This window comes from Corvus hawaiiensis, chromosome 2 (assembly GCF_020740725.1).
Source record: "Corvus hawaiiensis isolate bCorHaw1 chromosome 2, bCorHaw1.pri.cur, whole genome shotgun sequence".
NCBI lineage: Eukaryota > Metazoa > Chordata > Aves > Passeriformes > Corvidae > Corvus > Corvus hawaiiensis.
In genome coordinates, this window is record NC_063214.1 from 46,438,238 (window position 1) to 46,461,915 (window position 23,678).

At 44.1% G+C, this 23,678-nt stretch overlaps 2 protein-coding genes across 6 annotated transcripts in view; both read right to left on the reverse strand.

Annotated features, from left to right (window-relative positions):
• The window catches only part of CWF19L2 (CWF19 like cell cycle control factor 2), a 70,979-nt gene extending 64,316 nt beyond the window's left edge, over nt 1–6,663 (reverse strand). The window contains exon 1 of one of the 2 annotated variants that reach the window (XM_048294705.1): nt 6,582–6,663. In XM_048294705.1, coding sequence (XP_048150662.1) covers nt 6,582–6,647 — 66 coding nt within the window. In that variant the 5' untranslated portion in view covers nt 6,648–6,663. Of the gene's footprint in view, nt 1–6,369; nt 6,547–6,581 lie in introns of those variants that run through there. The other variant, XM_048294706.1, reaches the window with a different exon arrangement.
• Nucleotides 6,664–21,427: 14,764 nt separating this feature from the next.
• ALKBH8 (alkB homolog 8, tRNA methyltransferase) overlaps nt 21,428–23,678 on the reverse strand; it is a 44,769-nt gene continuing 42,518 nt past the window's right edge. For all 4 annotated transcript variants that reach the window (XM_048294833.1, XM_048294834.1, XM_048294835.1 and 1 more), the window contains exons 12-13: nt 23,314–23,463; nt 21,428–22,141 (exon numbers count right to left, since the gene is read on the reverse strand). In XM_048294833.1, the coding sequence (XP_048150790.1) occupies nt 21,572–22,141; nt 23,314–23,463 (720 nt within the window). In that variant the 3' untranslated portion in view covers nt 21,428–21,571. The remainder of the gene's footprint in view (nt 22,142–23,313; nt 23,464–23,678) is intronic.

Here is a 23,678-nt window from a genome sequence, read left to right on the forward strand (position 1 = left end):
AATTTGCATGTCAACAATTATTTGATTACTGATCATTATCATAAACATTATCAGCCGCTGGGCTTTATCAGTGCAGTTTGGAAGACAGACTACACAAATAAAAGAATACACCTCCAAAATTTAAAAGGGAAATCTCGATCAACGGATTGTGTGGCATTTTGGTTCTTCAAAAGAAGTGTAAGTTCAATATTTCATAACAAAAAGCTCCTTAAGGTGAGTTGGCTGAACATCTCATCTTTCCAGAAACAGAACTGCTAAAGTACAGTTATTTTTGCAAACTTCTCAGATTACCAGAAGCAAAGAATACACAGCTTTCAAACTGTATCTCCCAAAGTAAAAGGCTTCCAGGATCGCAATCACCAAATAACTGTCTTGACTATGTTAGCCAGCTGTGGTAAGTTCCTGAAAATCTCTTGCTGCCTTTCTAACCAAAACAATCAAAACACATTGAGAAAAAGTCTTGCAATAGTTTTCTCCCAGTTCTGTTCATAAAATCATTAAATATCCTGAGTTGGAAGGGACCCACACAGATCATCAAAGTGCAGCTCCTGGCCCTGCACAGGACAACCCCAAGAGTCACACCACGTGCCTGAGAGTGTTGTCCAAACATTTATTGAACTCTGTCAGGCTGGTGCTGTGACCACTTCCCTGGGGAGCCTGTTCCAGTGCCCAATCAGCCTCTGGGTGAAGAACCTTTCCCCAATATCCAACCTAAACTTCCCCTAACACAGCTTCAGGCCATTCCCTCAGATCCTGTCACTGGTCACCACAGAGAAGAGATCAGTGTCTGCCCCTCCTGTTCCCCTCATGAGGAAGCTGCAGACCGTGATGAGGTCTCCCCTCAGTCTCCTCTTCTCTTACACTGAACCAGCCAAGTGACCACAGTCAGTCCTCATACGGCTGCAACCTCTAAGCCCTTCACTCTCTTTGTGGCTCTCCTTTGGACATTCTCTAATATTTTAATGTCTTTCTTATATGGTGGCACCCAAAACTGCACACAGGATTTGAAGTGAGGCTGCCCCAGTGCAGAGCAGAGTGAGACAATCCCCTCCCTCGACTGCCTGGCCGTTCCACTGCAGCAGGCAGTCCAACCATAATCCAAGTAAAGCAGAGAAAGTCAATACACTTAGGACATTAATCTGTTCTCACACAGGCAGCAACAAGTCCATTTCTGAAAAGCAGACAGCAGAGTATTAACGTGGCAATTATGACATCCTCACGCTTGCACATTAAAAAATGCTAAATTGACTTTTCACAGAAATAACAGAATAGCTACAGAAGAAGTCTTTAAAATGTTGCCCTTTGACATAGCTTAATATTTTGTTATTGGGTCCATAAATGGGAAGAGGAAACATGCAATGAGTTTAAAAAAAAAAAAAGTTTAATTCCTAAATTTCTCTATAGGCCAAATTAGAGATAAAGGAATCTCTACAGCTTCTTTTGGCCCACATGGACTTGTACAGGATAAAATGCTTATGATACATTTCAGCTACGTTCTAAAACTTTGGTATAGAAAAGGGGGCAGGGGGGGAAGCTCCCAATCTTCAATATGTCCTCTCCTTACTTCAACTTTTCAGTCTTACTGCAAAGAAAAAGAAGTAGTTCAAAGACATTCATAAGAATTCATTCATGAACACAGCAAATTCCACAAGCAATAGTAAAGAAAACCATTTGATCATTAATGTATGTTTCAGTATTACCCAATGCACTCAAGACAATCTTTGAAAATCAAAGAATCTGACTTAGCTTTAGTTTGTTTGGAAGTGAAAACATAACAATGAGGAAATATAACACAGACTCTATACTGTGACTTTCAGTAAGAAGCTGAAAAGTCACATTGGGGAAGTTTCTCATTGGCCATGTAGGGACCAAGCACCTATAATGGTTAAATTCTGTAGAAAACAACGGCATTGTCTCCAGATCCATTCCTACACTCCACAAAAAATGGATCTGAAGAACCACAGTGGCTAGTATTTCACAAATTATACTCCATTATGTTTCCCTGTATTGGATTTCTCAGTGCTCTGACATTCTCAGACCCGAGAATCTAAGCTAGTATCCTAACTAAAAAATGTCCAGTAATGCTCAGGAAAGCTGAAGTGTATACAGGCTTAAGTCCAAAGTGAGCCATCTCCAAAATATTCCTGGAACTTCCAGCAATCTGGGGCTCAACAACTTTTCAATCAATAACTTTGAACATGTATTTTAGATTTTAGGCTACTCTTATCTGGATGGAAGTGTAGTGCCAGTATTTGCAACATGCTATACAAGAGACTGTACAATTTCTCTGTGCATCATCTGAAAGTTCCCTTCTTTTGTCTGCTCTGAGTTGGCTACCTGCAAATCCCTTAATACAACCTAGTTCTTGACCTGAAAGGACCGGCAGACAGCACTTCTCTTTCCCTTCTCCACATCATTTAACAATTTACAGAATTCTCTTGTATTAACTTTATTTTCAGCCTATCTTCCCTCATCTCAAAACCTCTAGAGTCCTTGGACAGTCTGCACCAAGATCATCTCTGCACCTTTCCTCCCACCTTCTCCGAGGTTGTTTGGTTCTTCTTGAGATGCTGGGACCAGGACTGCATAAGCTATTTCACATTGCACAGAAATGATGTGCAATATGTCTGCGCAACCATTTGCTTTGTTCTTTCCTCTTCTCACAGTAGTTCTAACACTTCATCATCTTTTGTCTAAGCAACGATGTAACATCTTTATAGAGCTATTTATTCCCCAGTTGTTAGTTTTGAATGGTAAAAGCCAACTCTGAGCCTACTGCTGTACACAGAAAATCAGTTTTGCCTTACTCTAGAAAATTAGGGTTGTGCATTCAGTTGTCTTTAGTATCACACAAAAATTGCACATATATTTTAAGATATTCATGTAGGAGTAATTTGTATTCATTGCATTTTAAAAATATGCTGAACAATACAAAGATGGTCTGTTTCTCGTTCAAGTCAAAGAAAATGACAACATTCAACACAGATCCTACATACATACCTTTTAATATACTACATCTAAGCAATAAGAAAACACATCAGAATTGGTTTCATTCTAAAAACTCCACGTCAATTTCTCTAATATTCTTCAGCAAGGCTGATGAGCAGAATATATTGACACTAAGAGTTAGGACCTGTGAAGCTACAGTATCATCAAAGGACTTTTGAGACATATCCTAACAGTGTCGTCAGAAGTGTAGCCCCTGTACTCAAGATACCATGCTTTTTAGCAACAACTCAAACTCTGCCAAAAACAACCTGTGCCCTTTCTCCCCACACACTGTCAGTATGAAGAAGTGTTCTCATTCCCAATGTCAACCTTTCCCCTATGAGAGTGGCTTTGGCTCATTGCTGTTGTGTTTCTCCAGCAACCAAACCTCCTTCCACAGCTTTACTGCCTCCCTAAACTGAAACCTACCCAAACATGATTAGAGGTTAAATACAAATTCATTGCCTTTTCCACAGATTGCAGCATATTTAACACCAGTTGCTATAAAAACATCACAAAAGCATTTAATGCTACATGTAAAATATTCTTACTTCAAATTAACAGTGTTTTAGAGGTAGTAACAAAAGAAGTTAAAAGCATCCACAGAGATTTTGGTAAGAGGAAGTTGTAGCAAAATTTTTATATAACATCCTCACAGGACACTTTCATTTCATGTTAAATTGTTGATGCAAACAGAAGCAAATAGGAAAAGAGGAAAACTATGATTTCAAACTACTGCAATGCCTGACCCTGTAAAAAGCTTTCACAAAAATTAAGCATTTATCAATGTTTTTTAGCCAGGCTGGCAGCTTGTCACAAGTGGATCCTCCAGGATCAATACTGGGCTCTACAGGCTCAACATCTTCATAGATTATGTGGATGATGGGACTGAAACCTCATCAAGTTTGCTGGTGACACCAAACTGGGTGGTGGACATGTCACGAAGGCAAGACATCCTACAGAGACACCTGGAGAGGCTGGAAGAGCAGGCTAGCAAGAAATGTATGGAGTTTAAGACAGGGAAGTGCAAGGTCCTGCACGTGGGATGACATAATCCAAGAGCCTGGCACAAGTCTGGATCTGCATGGCTGGGAAGCAGCCTTGCTGAAAGGGATCTGGGGGTCCTGGTGGACAAGCTGGCAGGGTCAGCACTGCACTGCTGCAGCAACAAAGGCACTGGATCCTGGGCTGCATCTGCAGGGGCATTGCTGGCAGAGACAGAGACATCACCACCCCACTCTGCTCAGCCTTTGTCAGGCTGCACCAGAGCACCGTGCCCAGCGCTGGCCCCCACTGCTCAGGAAAGACACAGATAAACTGGAGTGTCCAAAGAAAACACATGAAGATGATCACAGGGCTGGGAAACCTGCCCTGTGAGGGAAGCCTGAAGGAGTTAAGCCTTTTCTCCCTCAGAAGAGATACCTAAGGGAGGAAACTCATCACAGTATTCCAGTAAAGGGTGTTATATAAAGAGAACAGAAGTTCTCTCTCCACAAGCAAGGAGCCACAGGGAGAGGACAAGGCATTCCTGCTGAGGAATACCTTCGGTGCAGATAGCTCAGTGTGCAGCTGCAGTGTGAGCTGCAGGTTGGGCTCTGGGTGTTGGAAAATGATGGGAGCCCGAGGCAAAAGGCTGTGAACTGGTGCTGTCCCTTTGCACAGCAGACACACCTTTGGGGCCAGCCAGGAGAGCAGGCACTCAGAGACACTGCAGGAGCCAGGGACTCAGCAGGAGCACCCCAGACTATGGCACAATTACGACTGCAAGGGTATAAAAGCTCAGGCATTTGGTTGTTCAGGGTCCCTCCCTGGAGGCACCCAGCTCAAGCTGGCTTGGTGTTCTGCACCACAATTAAATTGTTCTAAGGATCCAGATGTCTGTGACTCTGCTATGGAACACCTGGGGTCAAGCTTGGTAAGGGAAACTTGTCTGACTGAGTGTGAGTGGTGCGTGTAGGGAGTCAAGCAGAACACGCATTGGCTCACTGGAGCTGCCCTCTGCAAAGGGGCTTCAGTGCCAGCAGTGACAGCCTCAGGCGGTGGGAGTGGGATTCAGGTGGGGGACTGTGCTTCCTGAATGCTCAGAAAGGAAAGTTTCCTTAACCCCATCACTGGAGTTCTCAAGACATGACTGAACAGAGCACTAGATAATCTCACCTTGGCTCCCTTTCCCACAAGGGGCTGTCCAAGTGATCTTTCAAGGTATTTCCAATCAGAGCTGTTCTAGGATTCTAAGCCAGTGGCATTGGCCCAGACAGCTTGCTGTACAAGTGGCACCAGCTGAGAAGGCAAGGTAAAGTAGGATAATAGTGTCCTACATAAGTTTTGCTTGCTGTTAAGTGTATTTTCTGAACATCCAAGAGGTTGAACTGAGCAAAGGAGCACTCCTAAATACATCAAGTAAAGAAAGCAACAGACAACATCATCAACAAACTTTTGCAGGGTAGTGTGATTCACTAAGTTAAACGTATTTCCTTTCAACTGCTTGTCAAAAGGGGGGAAATCACTGAAGGGAACTTTTATTGCCAAGAAACTGTTCCAAAACCGTACAAGAGAGATGCCCACATGATACATTACATGAAATCCTCTCTCTTTCTGCTTTGCCTTGAGAAAAGGCATCGCTGTTGTGCAACCATCAGGCTACTCAGGCCATTTTCCCACTACTTATTTTCTGACAATGTCTTTGCCCAGTAAGATTTGGTTGCTGCTTACTCTGGCCTTCCTTTTGTCAAAAGCCCATCACCACAACCTCATACTCTTTCCATACTCTGTCCTCCTCTTACACTTTTCTTGTTATTCCCCCTTAAACTCCAAAATAAGCCATGTCACCTAAGTGATGCGCCATTTACAACTTCAGCATTCACTTTACCTACAAGTCACAACAAGAATCACCACAAATACCAAAATCAGCATATAGGCAGATTTTGAACAAAATTCATCAGGATTAGCACGGGTCTCCAAGTCACAGCAACTCTACCAAAGCACCTGTGAGTGGGAGCCTCCTAATTCTTGTCTTACACTACAGCAACATACCAGGCAAGTCATCAGGCTCCCACTTCTTAACACACGCACACAACTTCAAGTTATTACCACTCCATGACCAGAGTGTTGCAATGGAGAGATACAGCCTCTTTAGTAAAGACAGACCACAAGACAAGGAGGAGATGCCTTTCATGTCTCATTTAGGAAAAGGCTGAGAGCTGGGCCTGTTTAGCCTAGAGAAGGACGGGGAGTGAGGGTGGTGCCATCTTACCAATGTATAAAAAATCTGAAATGAGAATGTAAAGACGACCGACTCCAGCTCTTTCCAAAGGTGTAAGCACAGAAATACATAATAAGTGGAACACCAAGAGGATCAATACCACAAGTGGCAAAACGCACGAGATCAGGTGGGTGTCACGCAGAAATTCCAGAGTGCGTCCTGCCACTCCCGGTGCCGCAGCCCAGCTCCCCTCGGCACAGAAGGGGCTCTCCCCACGTTGTCCCCTCCTCAGGCTGCCACGGCCGCGGCAGCCTTCAGGAGCGCCCAGCCTAGGGAACGAGGGGGTGCTGAGCGGCCCCAGGGCAAGGCTGGGCCAGGCCGGTCACCCCACCTGAGCCAGCAGCGCCTCCCGCTCCCGCTGCTCCCGGCTCCGCTCGCCCTCCAGCCCGGACGCCATCGGCACAGCCCGCCGGAAGCCGCGCAACGGCCGTACGGCAGCCCCGCCGCGACACTGTCGTGAACAGCGTCCCGGGCAATGGCGGGGCGGGGCTGCTGCGGCTCCTGCCGGCGGGGCCGCGGGATGCGGCGGGGACAGCGGGAACAGCCGGGCACAGGGGGCACAGCGGGCACAGGGCGTAGGGAGGGCACAGCGCCCGCCCCGCCCGGCGGGGACCTCCCCGGAGGAGAGCTCTGCTGCCGGGCCCCTCAGCCCCTGTGCGGGCTCCCCAGCGTTCGCCGCGACGCGCTCAGCTTATGACAGGGTTGTAGAATCACAGAATATCCTGAATTGGAAGGCGCCCACAACGCTCATCGAGTCCAACTCCTGCATAAGAGCATCCCCAGGAATCACACCATGTGCCTGAGAGTATTGTCCAAGCGCTTCAGGCCATTTCCTGGGGAGCCTGTTCCAGTGCCCAGCCACCCTGTGGGTAAAGAACCTTTCCCCAATATCCAACCTAACCTCTTCTGACTCAGCTGCACGCCGGATTCCTCGAGTGCTACCACAGACAAGAGATCAGCGTCTGCCCCTCCTCTTCCCCTCACAAGGAAGTTCTAACTGCAATGAGGTCTCCCCTCAGCCTCCTCTTCTCCAGGCTGAACACACCAAGTGACCTCAGCCACTTCTCATACAGCTTCTCCAGTCCCTTCACCATCTTCATTGCCCTCCTTTGGACACTCTCCAATAGTTTAATGTCTGTCTTATATTGTGGCACCCAAATCCGCCCCCAGCACTCGAGGTGAGGCCGCCCCAGTGCAGAGCAGAGTGGGACAATCCCCTCCCTTGCCCAGCTGGTGATGCTGTGCCTGGTGCCCCCAGGACACGCTTGGCCCTCCTGGCTGCCAGGGCACTGCTGACTCGTGTTCAACTTGCCACTGACCAGGACCCACAGGTCCCTTTCCGTGGCACTGCTTTCCAGTGTCTCATTCTGCAGTCTGTCCATACATCCAGGGTTGCCCCATCCCATGCACCCAGGTGGGTTCCCCACACCTTGCTCACAGCTCACCGGCCTCGCAGGCAAAGGTCATGGCAAACACCATGTCATGGCACAGCAGCTTATTGCAACCCTGTGCTGCTTGACCAACAGGACCACACAGTCCCAGGATAGGCATTAAGGAAACTTCCCTGCCCAGCCATCCAGAAGCCACTCCAGCAGTCACACTCGTATCACCTGAGTTGGACCTGGCAGCTACATACCCCACAGTCAGACAAGGTTTCCTTACTGGCTCGACCCCAGGTTTCCCGTAGCAAAGTCTGTGACATCTCAATCCTTAAAATATTTTAATCATGATACCACAACAAAACAACAATTTGAGCTGGGTGCCTTCAAGGAGGGGCCCCAAATGAAGAAACCCCAGGGCTCTTATACCCTCACAGTTCAAGCACAGTAAAGTCTGGAATCCTTGGCTCCTGCCATGCCCCTGAGTGTCCAGGCACCTGGCTGGCACCACAGGTCCCTGTGCCCTTTGGCAGTTTCACAGTCTCTTACCTCGGGCTCAGACTTCTCCCCAGAGCTCAGCCTGCAGCTGCACACTGAGCACTAAATGTATTCCTCAACAATGGGAATACTGACCTCCAGGCTCATCCCTCCTGCCGAGCTGAAATTCCCTTACACAGACCCTGGCCTGCTTGTCCAGACCAGCATTAATGAGAGCAAACAAACGTGGCCCAAAAGATGCTCACAGGTTCCACACAGTGCCCAGTGCTCCCCATTGCTGTGAACGCCTCCAGGTGATCTTCCAGACACTTTCTTGCCCGTTTGCAGCCAGTTCAGTGCATCCATGCAAGACCGTGACCTCTGTAATGTCAGGATGGCGGCTGCTTGGAATGTGTCTGGGTGAGTGGAGGGAAATTCAAAAACAGGCGTGTTCAAGCACTTAAAGTTGCAGTTGGGCAACAGTATTTGACAGGGCTTCTATAACTCTGGTGAAGCCAGTGTTTATCTGGGACATAATTTCTTTGGGATGAGATCAGAGCATTATTAACGTGTCTGACACCAAATGTGTCCACAGTTGCCAAGTAGTAACATTTAGGCAAAGGTCAGAGTGGAGAGCTTGGGTAAGTTGTTAGCTATTTGCCTGGGACAGTATGTTTTCAAAGTGATAACAGTAATTTAATCATCATCTCCGTGGTGGTATTAAATGTGTAAATTGAATTTGCATATTTGTTCAATTTATACTGACAGTTAACAACATCTCAAGAAAAACTTGTTGTAGATCACCACTAGGTGTAGAATGATAACTGATAGACTTTCATAGGCACCATTTGGAAAAGCAGCATGTGAACCCTCTTCAGGGAGCCATTTACAGAGCAAACAGATGGATACAGAAGATGTTCCAGCAGGATTGACTAATGCTACTTTCAGTCCTTAGCTATATGCAGGAAAGTACACTGCTTGAGAGAGGAGAAGCAAGAAAAGAGCATGTTTGGCCCATTAAGAAAGCCTCTTCTTGATTGTGATGTGCTCTTCTCACCAACAAATTCGTTTCTTTCCATCCCAGTGCTACCACTTGTTCCAGGCAGCCAGCAGAGTATCTCAAGTGGATGCTCTCTAACTCGCTCAGCACACAGCCAGGCATATGGGCTTAATAGATTTGTATTAAATCTAAACAGAAAATTGATAGTCCATGAGCTGAGCCAACTACTTGTGACTGACTCAGTTTAGGAAGTATTTGAAAATGAGAACAGAAAGTCTGGAAACTGTGGCATAGCGTGGATAGTGACAGATGTGGACAATCTGGGAGTGAGAACAGGGAATGTGTATTCTACAGCAGAAAGTTACAAAGAAGAGCATTCAAAGCATGGGGTGAGCTCTTGCAGTGTTAGGTGCTACTCTTCATACCTGTAACCCTCCATGTCGTTAATAGGGTGGTACTGTAAATTTTAATTTTAAACCATTTTCTAATACTCCTGTTTTTAGGAAAGAAACTATGATGCAAATACACTGTATAATCTCAAAAACTGAAGAACAGTAAAACCTAGGAAGTTCTTTCTGTGAGCTGCCTTTAATTTTGAAGTCAGCAGTTAGGGAAATGGTGACATAATTTAGCTTTGTTTCTTCTCCTAGTTCAAGAAAAGCATTTTCTCAAAGGAAGCAGGTAAAAAATTAAGTTTAGCCTTATTTCTTTCAAGATATTAGTATGTCTGAGAGGTCCTCACATGCTCAGAAATCTTCAGTGAGCCTAGAGAACTAGTTCTTGGTATACAACTTTTAATGGTCAGCTGGGAACCTCTGTTCAGTTGTCTCATTCTCAGTGCCAAAATTAAACAGGCTAATAAAACAATAATGCCTTGTAGATATTGATTTTTGATTAACTCCTTCAGGGAGGAACTGACCTTGCCTAGTGAAGCATTATTTTCCATTTAATGGCACATTTTACACTTTCTCTGAAAGAAACAGGTGACTCTCCAGCTGACCTGTGTTATAAACCTCCATGCTTCTAGCTTTCACTGCTTGCCTTCAACTCTCAGCTTGATGTTTTCTTTTTATTTCAAAAAGGTTAAAAAAATTGTCTCCACTTAGTGTGATCCTGTGCAGTTTTCTTTAAACAAGAGGCAGTGTTTCCCTAAGGGAAAAGGAGTTCTTTTACTCTGAGAATACAAAATGTTTCTCTACAGTGATGCTGTAGAGAATTTCTTACCTCAGTTATAACAACATATTGTGAAGTCCTCATACTAAAGAAAAACAATATCCAGTAAGATGCTAGTAAGAGGACAGAAAGAGGACACACCCCAGTCATAATGTAGTTTCAGTTATTCTGTTCATTTTTAAAACCACCTAGTTTTCAGTTGCCTTTGGTACTGCCGAGCAGTCCTTTACGTTCAGTTCTGAGGGATTAATTAGACTCAGATGGGAATTTTCATTGTCTTGTCTCAGAAATAAAATGTCAGTCCTTGGAGAAATTGCAGGGGAAAAAAACCCAAACAAACAAAGAATGATGCAATTACTGAGAAAAGCATATTTCTTTCATAGAAAGTTCATTATGTGTACTCAGGAGAAAATTAAAGCAACTGTGTCTAAATTCAGTGCCATAAAATGATAGAACACCTCATCCAAAAATCAATGCAGCAGCAATGCTCGGATTATTAGTTGCTCTTGCCTGAATTGTGCAGTGAGTGCCTGAATTGTGCAGTGAGCACCTGAATTGAAAAACCAGACGATTTTCTACTGTCCATCAAGAAGAGTGCTCCTGGCAGCAACAAAAGAGCCCCAGTGACATTGAGGCTCTTGACAGCCTCTCTTGGAAAGGAGAGCTCAGCTTGCAATGAGAACAAATGAGGAGGCTGGAACAAATGGTGGATCGAAGAATGATTCACCCATTGTTCCATATTCAATAGCAAATTGTGAGTTGCCTGCCCCTGAGCACTTGTTATTTTGTTAATTTCCTCAGCTTCTTTGAAAAGAGATGATAATTTCAGCCATTGTTCAGGAGACCAGGGGGATGGGGTTTAGAAACATCCATTTTCCCTCTCCCCACCCAAGTTTCATGACTGTAATAAAGTGAATCCTTCATCTGGGAAATTCGGTAGTGACAACTTGGCAGTTCTGGGTTAGTGGTTGGACTCAATGGTCTTAGATTAGAGGGATTTTCCAACCTAAATGATTCTATTATTCTACTAATAAATGTTTTGTGAGGTAGCTGTTACACATGTGAAAGAACTTACTCAGTTCATGTCTTGAGGAGCTTGCTTTGGTTAGTTTTTTTTTCCTTTGAGAAGTTGAACACATTTTTGTCAGACAGGAAGCTCACAGCAGGGGTAACACTCATCCTGTCCATGATTTGCTGAGACTGGTAACACACCTTTTTGGGAGAAATTACTACATCTTCTGGTGCCTGCTCATCCTGGAGAGGTCCAGAGCTGCACATGTCAGGGGGCTTCAGATCAGCTACATTGAAAGTGAGGCACAAATACTGACTCAAGATCACCTGGCTGGGGCAGGGATTAAAGCCCTGGGGCTTTCATTTATCAGTCCCTATCCATCAGACCAGTGCAATAGTAACTAAAATACTCTTAGAGTTTCCATGCAGTGCAATGGGTTGGTTTTGGTTTTAAGTGAGACTAAAGCACAGTTTTAGTTCTTAAAGGTAGGCCTTTAGAAGGTAGGCCAGAGGCTGTGTTGTAGTGTAGTCCCACAAAGAGTTGTATCAGCCCATTGGTTACAAGAGCAGCAATACCTTAAACTGATACTGGAGACAGTGTACAGAGTAAGCACAGCCTTTGGCTGCTCCTGAGACCTTGGGGCTGTCTTTGTCCTTTTCTCCTGCAGTGCTGTAGCTCAGTCCAGTGCACACGCATGTGGGCAGCACACAGCAAACTGAAGGGAGCTGCAGTAACCCTCCCAGCTGGACTATACACATGGAGTATTGCAGGAGAGTCTCCTCCTTTCACTGCAATATAGAGAATCAAAAAAAGTTGGGAGCATGTCTTTTTCTAATGAAAAGGTGAGCACTTGTGGGAAAAAATTATTGACACCAGTGAGGTCTTGCTCTATGGAAAGGGCTTCAAGGCACTACAGCACCGTGGCAATAGTTGTACAGAGAATTTGACTGCCACAGAGAGTCTTCGTAATTGTCTCTTTCAGCAGCAACTTGAGCAATTTACTCCTCTCCAATTTTCACCCCACAATTCCTGAAATTGCTTTTCATTTTTCTTTGTGTTATACTTCTGTGTTTAGAGGGAAGGGCAATTTCATATCTAATTCTTGTCTTAGCCCTTGACCCTGAAATAGCTGTAAATACTGAGTAAAATGCCTGACATCCCAAGTCACTGTCTTTGTCACTGTTCCTGATAGCAAACCCTCTGACAAGCATGACACTACCAGCTCGTCTTGCCACTCACCTCATTTTGAAGCACAAAGGCCCCTCCAGGCCCCTGTTAATGCTAACACAGAGGCTACACCAAGCAAGCATATCTCCAAGCATATGCCACGGTGCTGGATACCACTGAGCTGGAAAAGAGACCCTAAGTAGGAGGACGCTGGATTTCTTTTATTATGTTTTTTGGGCTCTTCTGCCCTAGAAGTTTCAGAATGGGAGAGACCATAGTATCTCCCATAGTCAAGTTCCATTTAATATTTCTCTATGATGTGGTTTCAAGCCCTCACCCTGCCTTTCAGAAGCATTTTAGGAAGCTGCTGACAGGCAAGATAGAAACACATCCCTGCAGAGTGTCCTGCCAAGATGGTGGATTCAGAAAGGGATTCGTCACACAGAAATAATGTCTTATTGCAAAGTCTTTATGCCTTATAAAGCCAAGCATTTTTTATATAGGGAAGATGGGTGAGAGTGATTTTTGACCCTATGTTTCCTCCTGCCTGTTCTCCCAGGAGACTACTTGGAATGTCAATCTGAACAAGTGGATTGACTCAACTGAGAGGATTATTTGGAATGAACAAAGGTGAGGCAAGATCTCTGGCCATCCTAACAAACCTCCTACCAGGGATCTTGGAGTGATAAATCTAACTGTGGCCTGCAAGCTGGCTCCATGTCTTTCAGATTTTGTAACAGAAATGAGAGGGAATGGGAACAGTGCCAGAGACTGCAGAATTGTGTTTATCTAATCTGTGAGATATCAACAGAAAGAAACAGATTAATCTCAGTGATTCCTCTAATTTAAGGCATACAGATAAGCTACATGTCCATAATCAGCATTTCTGCATTAAAAGGAATTGGTGCAAATGTTTTTTACTCCAGAACACCTTCTAATTTACATCCTTGTCACGTACAGCCTGAGACCCAAGAAAGCCTGAGACCCAAGAAGAATGCATGATAAATAAACTTTTTTTTTTCCTTTAGTGTATTTTTAATACTCAACAGTTGGGCCAGAGGAAATATATCTTCTCATTCTGGTAGCTTGGTGAGAGGCATTGATGAATTCTGAATAAAACACCCTCTGAAACTTCCTCAGAATATGGGATGAAGAGTGAGGAAGGTAAGATGTGAAGTGAGTCCATGCAGCAGAAATCATTACAATGGCAATAAAAAAACAAAACAAAACAAAAAACCAACCAACCAAAAAAAGATAGGAAGCATTCTTCAAAGAAAGCTCTCTTGAAGGGCATAACCCCTCAACAAAAGAGTCATCTGGAAACTGCTAGGAACTGGTTCTTATGATATATTAAAACCAGCATCAGGCTAGTTACCAGATGGGCTACTTAGTAAAAGGCTTTATGTCAAAATTTCCCAGCCTGAGATGCCTGTAAGAGGCCCAGAGGTAAATAATCCGAGGAGAGGATTTGAATGCAAAATAAAGAGTATTAGGATTTTCAAGGACTCAAGCATGGCATTACTCATGAGTCAAGGGGTTACTTCTATATTGGTATATTAGGAAATCTAATGTGGGTGAGTATTCAGAGGCCATGGGACCAGAGAGGAAATATGTACATAAATAAAGGTGAAAAGATGGATGGCACACACAAACAAGTCCTCAGAAAGGGATGTTGTGCACAAAAAATTGATTTACAAAGGAAGAAAGAGGGGGGAAACCAGCAGATTTGTGTTGGTAGATTTAGAGAGAACAGGAGAATGTATAAAAACTATGTACTGTGCAAATCACTTTCAGAAACTAAGCAAGAAGCAAGCAGAAAAAAAAAAGAATGAACAACTTCTCTGTTTCTTATCCTTACCATCTTTAACTAGAAGAATAAGGCAGTGTGAAAAGCTGGGGAGCTTTGAAATTGGAATGGAAGGCAGGGTTTGCCTTCTAATAGCAAGAATGTGGGATTCACTGTAATTGTTCTAACAGAGCTTCAGATATTGCCAGATTGTAACTTGAATTACTGCCAGAGAGAGCTGCAGCATACTGTAAAGGACTCTGCCTCCCTGAGATGGGTGCTTTAGCAGCTCCCTGGTTGCAAGCTTATATTTTGAACTCATCCAAGTGTATGAGAAGTCTAACATTAAGGACTGATGTGTATTTGAGCAGTCAAACGTGATGAGAAATGTGCTGCTTCATCTTCTGCTCTGCACAAGGCATCAAAGATGAACTATCTGAGAAGATAGGATGGCTCAGCAACAGACTGTGAGCTACTTTTATTGTTAGCAATTTCTAAACTCTCTCTAGGCCTTGGAATCAGTTTCAGTTTTGATCTAGAGTCTGAATAAGACATCACACAAAGAAGCACACAATCATTTATAAAAATATCTATTTCACATTAATTTATTCTACTGTCTTGTGCTTTGGTTCAATAGTTTTCCTTTTAATTAAATTTCAGTAGGAATATAAGACAAAGACAGCTAAGAATAAATTCATCTATATAGTTGATTGTTGTGATAGAAGATTGATTTGGGTTTTTTTTAGATAAAGGGCATTCGTTTTTTAACAAGAGTAAGCTTGTCCTCATGTTAAAAGTAATAATACAGAGCATTTCTGCATTGCAAGGAGAAAATTAATTACTGATATTGCAATGACATATCTCTCCAGCTTATTTGCTTGTGAATTGGAAATCTCCTGCCACAGCTTTCATAAAGTCAGAGGAAAAAGTACTGCTGTCATTGGGGTTGCTGTTTTCTAATGGTAGGCATAGCCTGCTTAAGGAGTAGAGAAGAGTTTCATGTCAGAGCACTCTCTCTGTGTCCCTGATCCAGTCAGTGCCCAGATGTACCTCCACAGAGCTGCCTCCATGGAGGGGCTGCCTACTGGGAGGTCCTGATGCCCTCAGACCTACAAGCACCACCCCTGCCTCTGTCATCCTACATCATATCTGGTATTCCCAGCCTGCTGGCTAAGCCACCTACCTCAGAGCCTGATCCAGAGCTCACAAGAGGCAGAGGGGCAAGTCTCCATCAATTCTCAGGATGCTTTAGAAAAAGCCCTAAAATAAAATTATTAGACCACCTTATTTACTAGAAATGAAGGGAAGAACAGAGAGGACAAGGAAACCCCCTGGATTGTCTCTAGCTTCCTCCTTGTGTTATCCTTCAAAGCCACAGCTATGGCTGACAGGTAAAATGTCCAGTTTTAAGAGTCAACTCACAATATCAGATACTTGATATTATGACAAAGTCACAGGTTAGAATAATTTAAACAAGGATACCTTTAAAATAGCTTAAAATACTTGCAAAGTTTCTGAGAATTTTACAGTGCTTGCACACCAGTGGTAGCTTGCTGCAAGTGCAGAAGTGTGACAGAAATACTGTACCAAATGATGTCAGCCAGACAAAAACAATCCAGGGTCTTGCTGTTGACCCGAGTTGTACACTTCAACATAGGTGTCTTTTACAGTTCAGTGATGAGAGCACCATCAGGCACAGGAACAAGCTGTCTGCCTTCAACAAGCATCTCTGTAGCAAGTATCTGTTAAAGAGGCAGGTGAGAGAAGGAAAATGATTCATTTGTGGCCACTTGAGATGTCAGGTATGGTCTTTCAGAAAGCTTGGACAAAGCAATGCAATTCTGATTCTGTCCCAAGAGGACATATACTAGTTAAGGCAGAGCAAGTTATTTGCATAATAAATTAGTGTCCAAATGCTGACATTGTCAGTATAATCACTTCTTTTAAAGCATAAAAGAGATTTGTAATAATGAATGAAATGTCTTTCCCTCTCTTCTCCCCAGTAAATTATAGAAAACCATAGTGACACACAGAAAGTGGTAATGACAAGAAATCCGTAATTGTAGCAGCAAGAAGAATACACAAAACAAACCACACTGGAGACAGTAGCTATTAATCTTCTTTAGTATTCCTAGACAAATCTTTACAATTTTCACTTTGCAAGTGGAAAAGGTTTCTGTGATATTTACGGGTATAACAGAACTGGAATTCTGAAACGAAAAGTTTTTTTAGATTCTGGTAAACATGAAAATTTTGTAATGTATGGAAAATGTTACCACTCTAAATCTCTCATAATTTAGGTGTTTGGGAAGGTTCCCCATCCACCTAGTACAGTCTGGGGAATAGTTTGCAAAACTCAGAACATTTGCTGTATGCAGTGACAGCTGCGTGACGTTTATTTCTGGCACACGGTTCCCCAAACGTGCTCATTGACGTTCACTTTATGCGGAGAATGTCTGAGTTCTGCTTGGGAGAGACTTACGGACACAGCTGACTTTCCATGTCATCTGCAGAAATTCTCTTCATCCTGTATGCACGCCGGCAGCTTGCTTTCACTCAGATTGATTGCTGTTTTTCTAGCCTATATTTAATATCTCTGATAGATGCTTAATTGCTCCCACTGGGATCATGGCATTTAACTGATCACCATTAGTCTCCACTCTCTGTCATGCTCTATTGATACTAAGTTGTAGTTTCTATTCACCATGCTCTTCCCTATAACTTGTTTTATAATCTCTCTGCTTTTCCATCTCTTAGTACATTAAAGAAACTTCCAGCTTCCTACACTGCCTTATAACTCTTAAAGACTGAAATATGAGTTATTTACCTTATATCCAGTATCAACACCCTCAGCCAAAAGCCAGTAGTAGCAAGATGGACACTTTAATCTTACTTATACTTATGAAGCACATCTGTATTTGTACTTACATGGATTAGAAGTTTCACATTCATAATGCTTCTTTGAGAGGAAGAAGATGCCTAATCCTGGCATGAGAACAGGAAGCAGCTGCAGAAACAACATGTGATGAAGTGACCATAATCCCATTCCCCATCCCTCTGTGTCACTGCAAGGAGGAGTTAGAGGATCAGAAATAAAGTTAAGACCAGGAAGAGGGGAAGGGTGGGGGCAAGATGTTTTCAAGATTCAGTTTTACTTCTCCTTTTTCTACTGTTTCACCCATGATGGTAATTAGCGAGTGATCTCTCCCCGATGTTATCCCAACCCATGAGCCTTTCATTATATTTTCTCTCCCCTGTCCAACTGAGGAAGGGCATGATTGAGTGACTTTGGTGGGCACTAGGGAGTACAAGAATTCATCATCTTCTCATTGTGCCAAGGCCAGTCCTTCAAGTTCTCTTAAGAAAAGCTGTGGTCCCCATTCAGCTTTTTGTGGCTCTCATTCAGCAAAGCAATGCAATCAGCATGTCATCCCTTGCCATCTGCTGTCCTACACCTCTCCCTGCTAAGCTTAAATTGAGCATTTCCAGGGAAATCCAGCCTCTCCAAGGTCTGGGGGAGTTTTTGTCACTGGCTTGGCTGCATCAGGACATCAGTCTGAAGAAACCTATGAAGTTAAAAGAAGCCCTCCATGTTTTGCAGGCTTCATTTTTTGCCTGCCCCAGGACAAGAAATCACCTCATCGTGTCCTTAGCTTTGAGCCCGTGGATGCTCTGAAGCCCTTGTTTTGTCAGGGCAAGACAGTGCAACACATGGTACAGGTCTGCCCAGTGCAGGGTCAGGGCACCTGATCTGGGGTCACCTGGTGGTCTCTGGAACAGGAGGCTGGGAACAAGGGGGACAGTGACCTCTAAAACAGCGACCTCTGGTCACACCACCAGATGTTTGCCTGCACGTTTGCCTGCCCAGACCTAAACCAAGGGTCATATCTGGGCCAGAGCAGAAATTCCCACCTCGCTGCTCCTGGGTACACCGAGTTCTGATGATGACTGGGACATCAGGGAGGACTGCCATAGGACAGGCATTGGCATTCACAGCACAGGTCATACTCACATGGAGATGAGTATTTGCTTTCCCTTTATCTTCTAGGCTGCAAATGAATAACCATTTAAACACATTTGTTATTTAAATAAGGCCAAAAAGGGAGCATAATTACTATGAAAACCAGTGCACTGTGAAACCTGTAACATTTAAATCTAACTGTTGACCTTAAAGAGTTTCATCTCATTACACTTCCAGGAGGTAAAAAGGGGCAAGTGCGGTAGTGCAGAGGGCAGCTGTGGTGGCACGTAATTCTGTGTTGTAAATCCCTGCAAAACATTTTGTTAACACCTACCTGCCCTCCTCTCTTGTCATTTTTTCCATCACCACTTGATTCCTCTTCGAGCATCTGAAGAGACTCCCTGACTTTAACCAAAGAAATACTTCATAACATTTCCAGGCCTCAGAGGATGTCAGAGTACTTTTAACTTTTCTACTGTCTTTGAAGAGATGACATGCTGCTGGGACTGTCCTCTAGCTCACAGCCCTCAGAAATGCCAGGAAAACCCTCTTTGGTAAGGAATTATGTATTGTATGTTCAACCCAGTGTGCCTGTCCATGCAGTGTTGACCAAGCTGGTGTTCCCCATGCCAGAACCTCCTTCCAGAACCAGGACCCACTGAAGCTCACCACCATCGGGCTGCCTAGGACAGGGAGAGTGACACTTTCTGCTCTGAGCCAGCATGAAATGGATTGGAAAAGCTGCTGTGATTCAGCTAAAAGGAATACCTTGCAGGAAGAGAGATGGCACCCAAAAAGGCTGACAGCAAAATCTGACTTGTCTCTCAGACATCCCAGGTGCTTCACTGCAGAACTGGTGAGAGGAAATTTGACCTATTCCTACATGTGGCAGTCAATAAATGATGTTATTCAGCCTGGAAGGCAAGAAATGCTGAATGTGACACCAGACACTGCCTAATGCTGCCTCTGCCAGGGAAACAGAGAGAAAGCAGGAAAGCTCTACAGGAGCCACAGGGCCTGCAAAAAATAGATCAGTGTTACATAAAGTCCACGTTCAATTATTCAGGCTCTGTCTACTTGATGCATTTGAGCCCCAGGTTAGAACAATGCATGACCCTGTGTCCAGTCAGAGCCAGCAGTGAATTTGGAGGCAGCACCTCTGAGCTATCCCCAGTCAGAACAAGGGTACATTGAGTAATGGAGCACAACCACAGACCTGATTCCTAATTTGTCACACGAGGTCAAGATACGGCAACACTTCAGAAGGACTTTCAAGAAGTAGTTGTTCCTTGCCAGAACACTGTATATTCTTAGAGTAAATGCAGCTACAGGCAATGTACAAACGCAATGGCAGCTGCTGTGTGCTCAGCAGGAGTCCAGGCACCAGCAAACACAGGGCCTTGCAGACACAGAGCTTCAGAGATGTGTCCTCCTACTTTATTCTACATGAATGCAATCCACATAATCAGAATAGGGAGCCCAATTTAGTAAGTTAGTCACTGCACAGACACCCATCAGAGGCTGTCCCTGTCCCTTCTCACCAGTGCCACACCAACATCATGTAGCACTGCACCCTGGAGCTCTCCAGGCTAGGTCTGGTCCCACAGTCCAGCCGGTAAAGGGGTGAGTTCCTGCACCCAAAAACACTGTGTCCCAGTACTGAAGCCAGCTCAGGCTTTGATGCAAGACATGCTTCCAGCTATGTGATATTCATTGAATGTGTGCAAATCAGCCCCTGAACATGCCCAAGAGGGCTCATTGCTACAGACATGCTTCCTTTGTTGTCCAAAGGAAAGAAATCAGCTAGGACAAGGCTGCTGCTACATGGGCAGCATATGCAGCTGGGGAATGTGACCTTCCTTCCCAGGGGCTCTTTGGAAGCAGACAGCAAGCAAAGGTGAATTGTGGTGGCAGCAAGCTCCTCTCCTACTGCTAGCATTCCCCTCGGATCTTCTCCATTATAAGATGGGAGCCTAGGAGAAACAGTGACTGCGAGCAGGCTACCAGCACAGCAGCCTTTAGCCTGCAAATGGGAGGCAGGCAGGAGTAGGCCAAGGGCACACAGCTGTCCTCGAAGTCCCCACATGATTTAGGATGGGCACTCATTTTAAATGCCATTATTTACAGAAGCACAACCTGCCAATACCATAGATCTTGCGACAACTACAGGCGATAAATCACTTAGCAGCACTGGTTTCCAGAGGCACCAATAGCCACTCACCCTACAAAAGTCAACCCATTATTTTAGTTCCAGAAATGCATTGCAGGTGGCACGTTCCTTTGGTAGCACAAGAGTTGTATTAAATAAATTGCCCTAGTCCTTGTAGGCAACAGCCAAAAGGGCTGCTTTGAGTCAGCCAGCCCAGCATCAGTTCCCTCTACTCAAGCCCTTTGCTCTTCTGAAGTGCAGTAAATAGAACTTGCTCCACTGCCAACATTTAGGGGTTGAAACTACCCAGCAGAAAACCTGCACCAATATTGCCTTCACTTTAATATTTTTCCCTTTTTCCCCCCACAGGGGATGTCAGGGTCACCCCACCCAACGAGTCCTGGTGCTACAGGCACAGAGATGTGCACTCATAGGAATGCAGGTGGGTAGCAGAGCTGGTCTGGCTGTTCCAGCTGGGCTGGAACTCACACTTCAGAGGAGCTTTCACACTACACTACAATGAAGAGCTACAGAACTCTGGGGACACACAGCATGAATTGTAGGTATTTGAGAGCCAAGGAAGAGAAAAATGTCTGCAGTGTACCCACTGACCTTCCAGTTCTCTTTGAGGAAATCATTATTACCACAATCAAGAGAGTAAATTCCAAACTGAAAGAGATCTGTCACCCCTCATGGACACCAAAACAGGCAGGACCAAACTTGAGGCAACAGTTTGACTGTTCAGCTTAACTGCTTCATACACCATTCACTCCCTCATCCCTGATCCACAGTTTTACACAGCAAACAGCTCTGCCTTTCCTGCCCAGAGCTCCATTTCAATTAGTTGTGGACTGCAGGGAAACCACTGCAGCTACCTCAATATAAAATGGTGTAAGAGAAGGGAGAACCAGACCCTTTGTCTTTAAAAGCTCAAGACTTTGTGATTTGCGTGGGCAGTATTTTCCCACTTAATCCTCTTCACTGTAATTCAGAGAAGTAAAGCAAACACTCTGCAGAGGAAGTAGATGAATTTGGCCATTATTTTGTTAACATATGCACACAGTGCTAGCCACTATTATTAACTCAATACACAATCTTTATTCTGTTATTTTAAAAGAGGCAATAGCTGCAGCCTGCATTAAAAATATTTTTCACAAAATACCTTTCACTGTAAAAAACAAAGAAAACTCTACAGATGGTAGAGGAAACACCATAGGCTACAACTTTTCTAGAATCACACACCAGTTTCCCTGATCAAAGTAACTCTTTTGAACCCTGACACAATCCAGGGATCTGCACGCTGCTTCCAGTTCCCCTTCACAGAACACATGGTAATAGCGGTGGAAAACAGGGCTGAGTTCTTGTGATTCTTTGGAGCCACCTGGAACTAATACTGTATCAACACTTTCTTCTTTCTTTTTACTACCACCTTTCAGGTGCCAAGGAACTAGCAAATCTTGAGAGTGAAAGGAGGTTCTGTTAGTGTGAACAGGCAGTCTGAAGTCTGCTACTGGCTTGGCACTACAGCTTTCATCTTTCAAGCCATTAAGGAGTTGGTCAGACCATGCTGAGTCTTGGCTGCTGTTATCAGGCCCTTGGTCATTAAGTGGTCTCTCGGCTGTGCCAGTATTCATTTCCTTCTCTTTGTTTTTATTACCATTCTTTTCCTTAAGGTATTTAGACTTCTGGTTTTTGTATTCTTGTTCCATTGCCCAGACATAAATGAGTGCTTTTCCACCAGGTCTTAGAAGCCGAGCTAGTTCATGGATAGTAGCCAGTCTCCGCTCCTGGAAAGGAAAAGCAAAAGTGTGAAGTCAGTACATAAACAAAAAGTCAGGAGAATGGAATGGCAGCAATTCCTCCTTGCCTAAGACACACTAAAACTTGAAAGGAAGGTGTTTTTTCCCACTATTTATTTTCATTCATAATATAGCCTCCATCACTGTGTGCAAGCCAAGACATTTTCCTAGACATAATTTCTTCATCAAGACATCACTCATGTCAAGCATTGGAGCAGGCTGTCCAGGGCAGTAGTGGATTCACCACCCCTGGAGGTATTTAAAAGACTTGTAGATGTGGCACTGAGGGACATGGTTTAATAGTGAACTTGGTGGTGCTGGGTTAACAGCAGGACTTGATGATCTTAAAGGTCTTTTCCAGCCTCAGTGATTCTACTATTCCATTTGAAAATAGTTCTGTGCTGAGCAGGATTTCTTGGACATACCAGCCCACCTGGAAAAGACAAACACCTTTTCAAGAAGGTGATTCAGTATTTAAAATCCCAGATTCAAATCTACTGTACCTGATGATGCACAGGCTAAGTTTGCACCTGAAGGGGTCAGATTTACAGCTTAAACACAGGTCTTCTGACCACACAAACAAAGATATGTCAGCCTTCTCCAAAACAGAGTTCCTTCTATTTTTTTGTACTGGATTTGGAATCATTCACTGCGTTTCTGGTATGGAAAGATCCATGGGGCCTCTCTAAGATGGTCTAGAAGCTTGTTACCATGGCACAGTTCCTGCCAGGAGAACCTTACCCAGCCCAAGGACACAGCAGACTGGTGAGTAGTCTCCCTTTTGTTTGAAGATGGACAACGAATGCACAGATTAAAAAACCCCAAATCACAAGATCTGCCCAAGATATGAGCCTGGAAGCAATATATCTCTTGACTCCACAGCAGAGCCCCCTTCTCCAGTGTCATTAATTGCAAGCACACAAAAATGAAACCCAAACATCAGGACCAAAGCTTCAGGGGGAGCAAGGGTATCTGAAAAGCAGAGAAAGTCTAAGAAGCAGCAGTAGCACAACAGCTTAACTCTCCTCTGACAACTGCTTACACCAAATGCAAACCTTAGATTTCTTCCCATTTTGTTCTTGCCTTTGCTTGTACTGTAGTATTGGCAGCTCTGCACAGCAATACAACGGTAGAGTGGAGCAGAGAGAGGGGTGACTTACTGCTGTTGAGAAGTGGTGTATTACAGCAATGGAGATGCAGGCGTCACAAGAACCACTGCGGATTGGCACTGACAGGGCATCACAGACAAACGCCTGGAAATGTTTTTCTGCACAAATATCCACCAGGTTTTTACTGCGATCACAGCCAACCTAGAACAGATAATGTTTCTTTAAGCTTTTCAAAAGAGGATAATTATGAGACTGGAATATGATTCTCACTTGATGCTTAAAGTAATAGAGTCATCACAGTCTCCCACTGAGGGAACACAGTTAAAATCAAAACAAGAGCAAGTGTGAGAAAATATCTTTAAGAGAAGTATATAGTTCCCAGGTATAGACAAAAAGAAAACAACCTTGATGCTTAC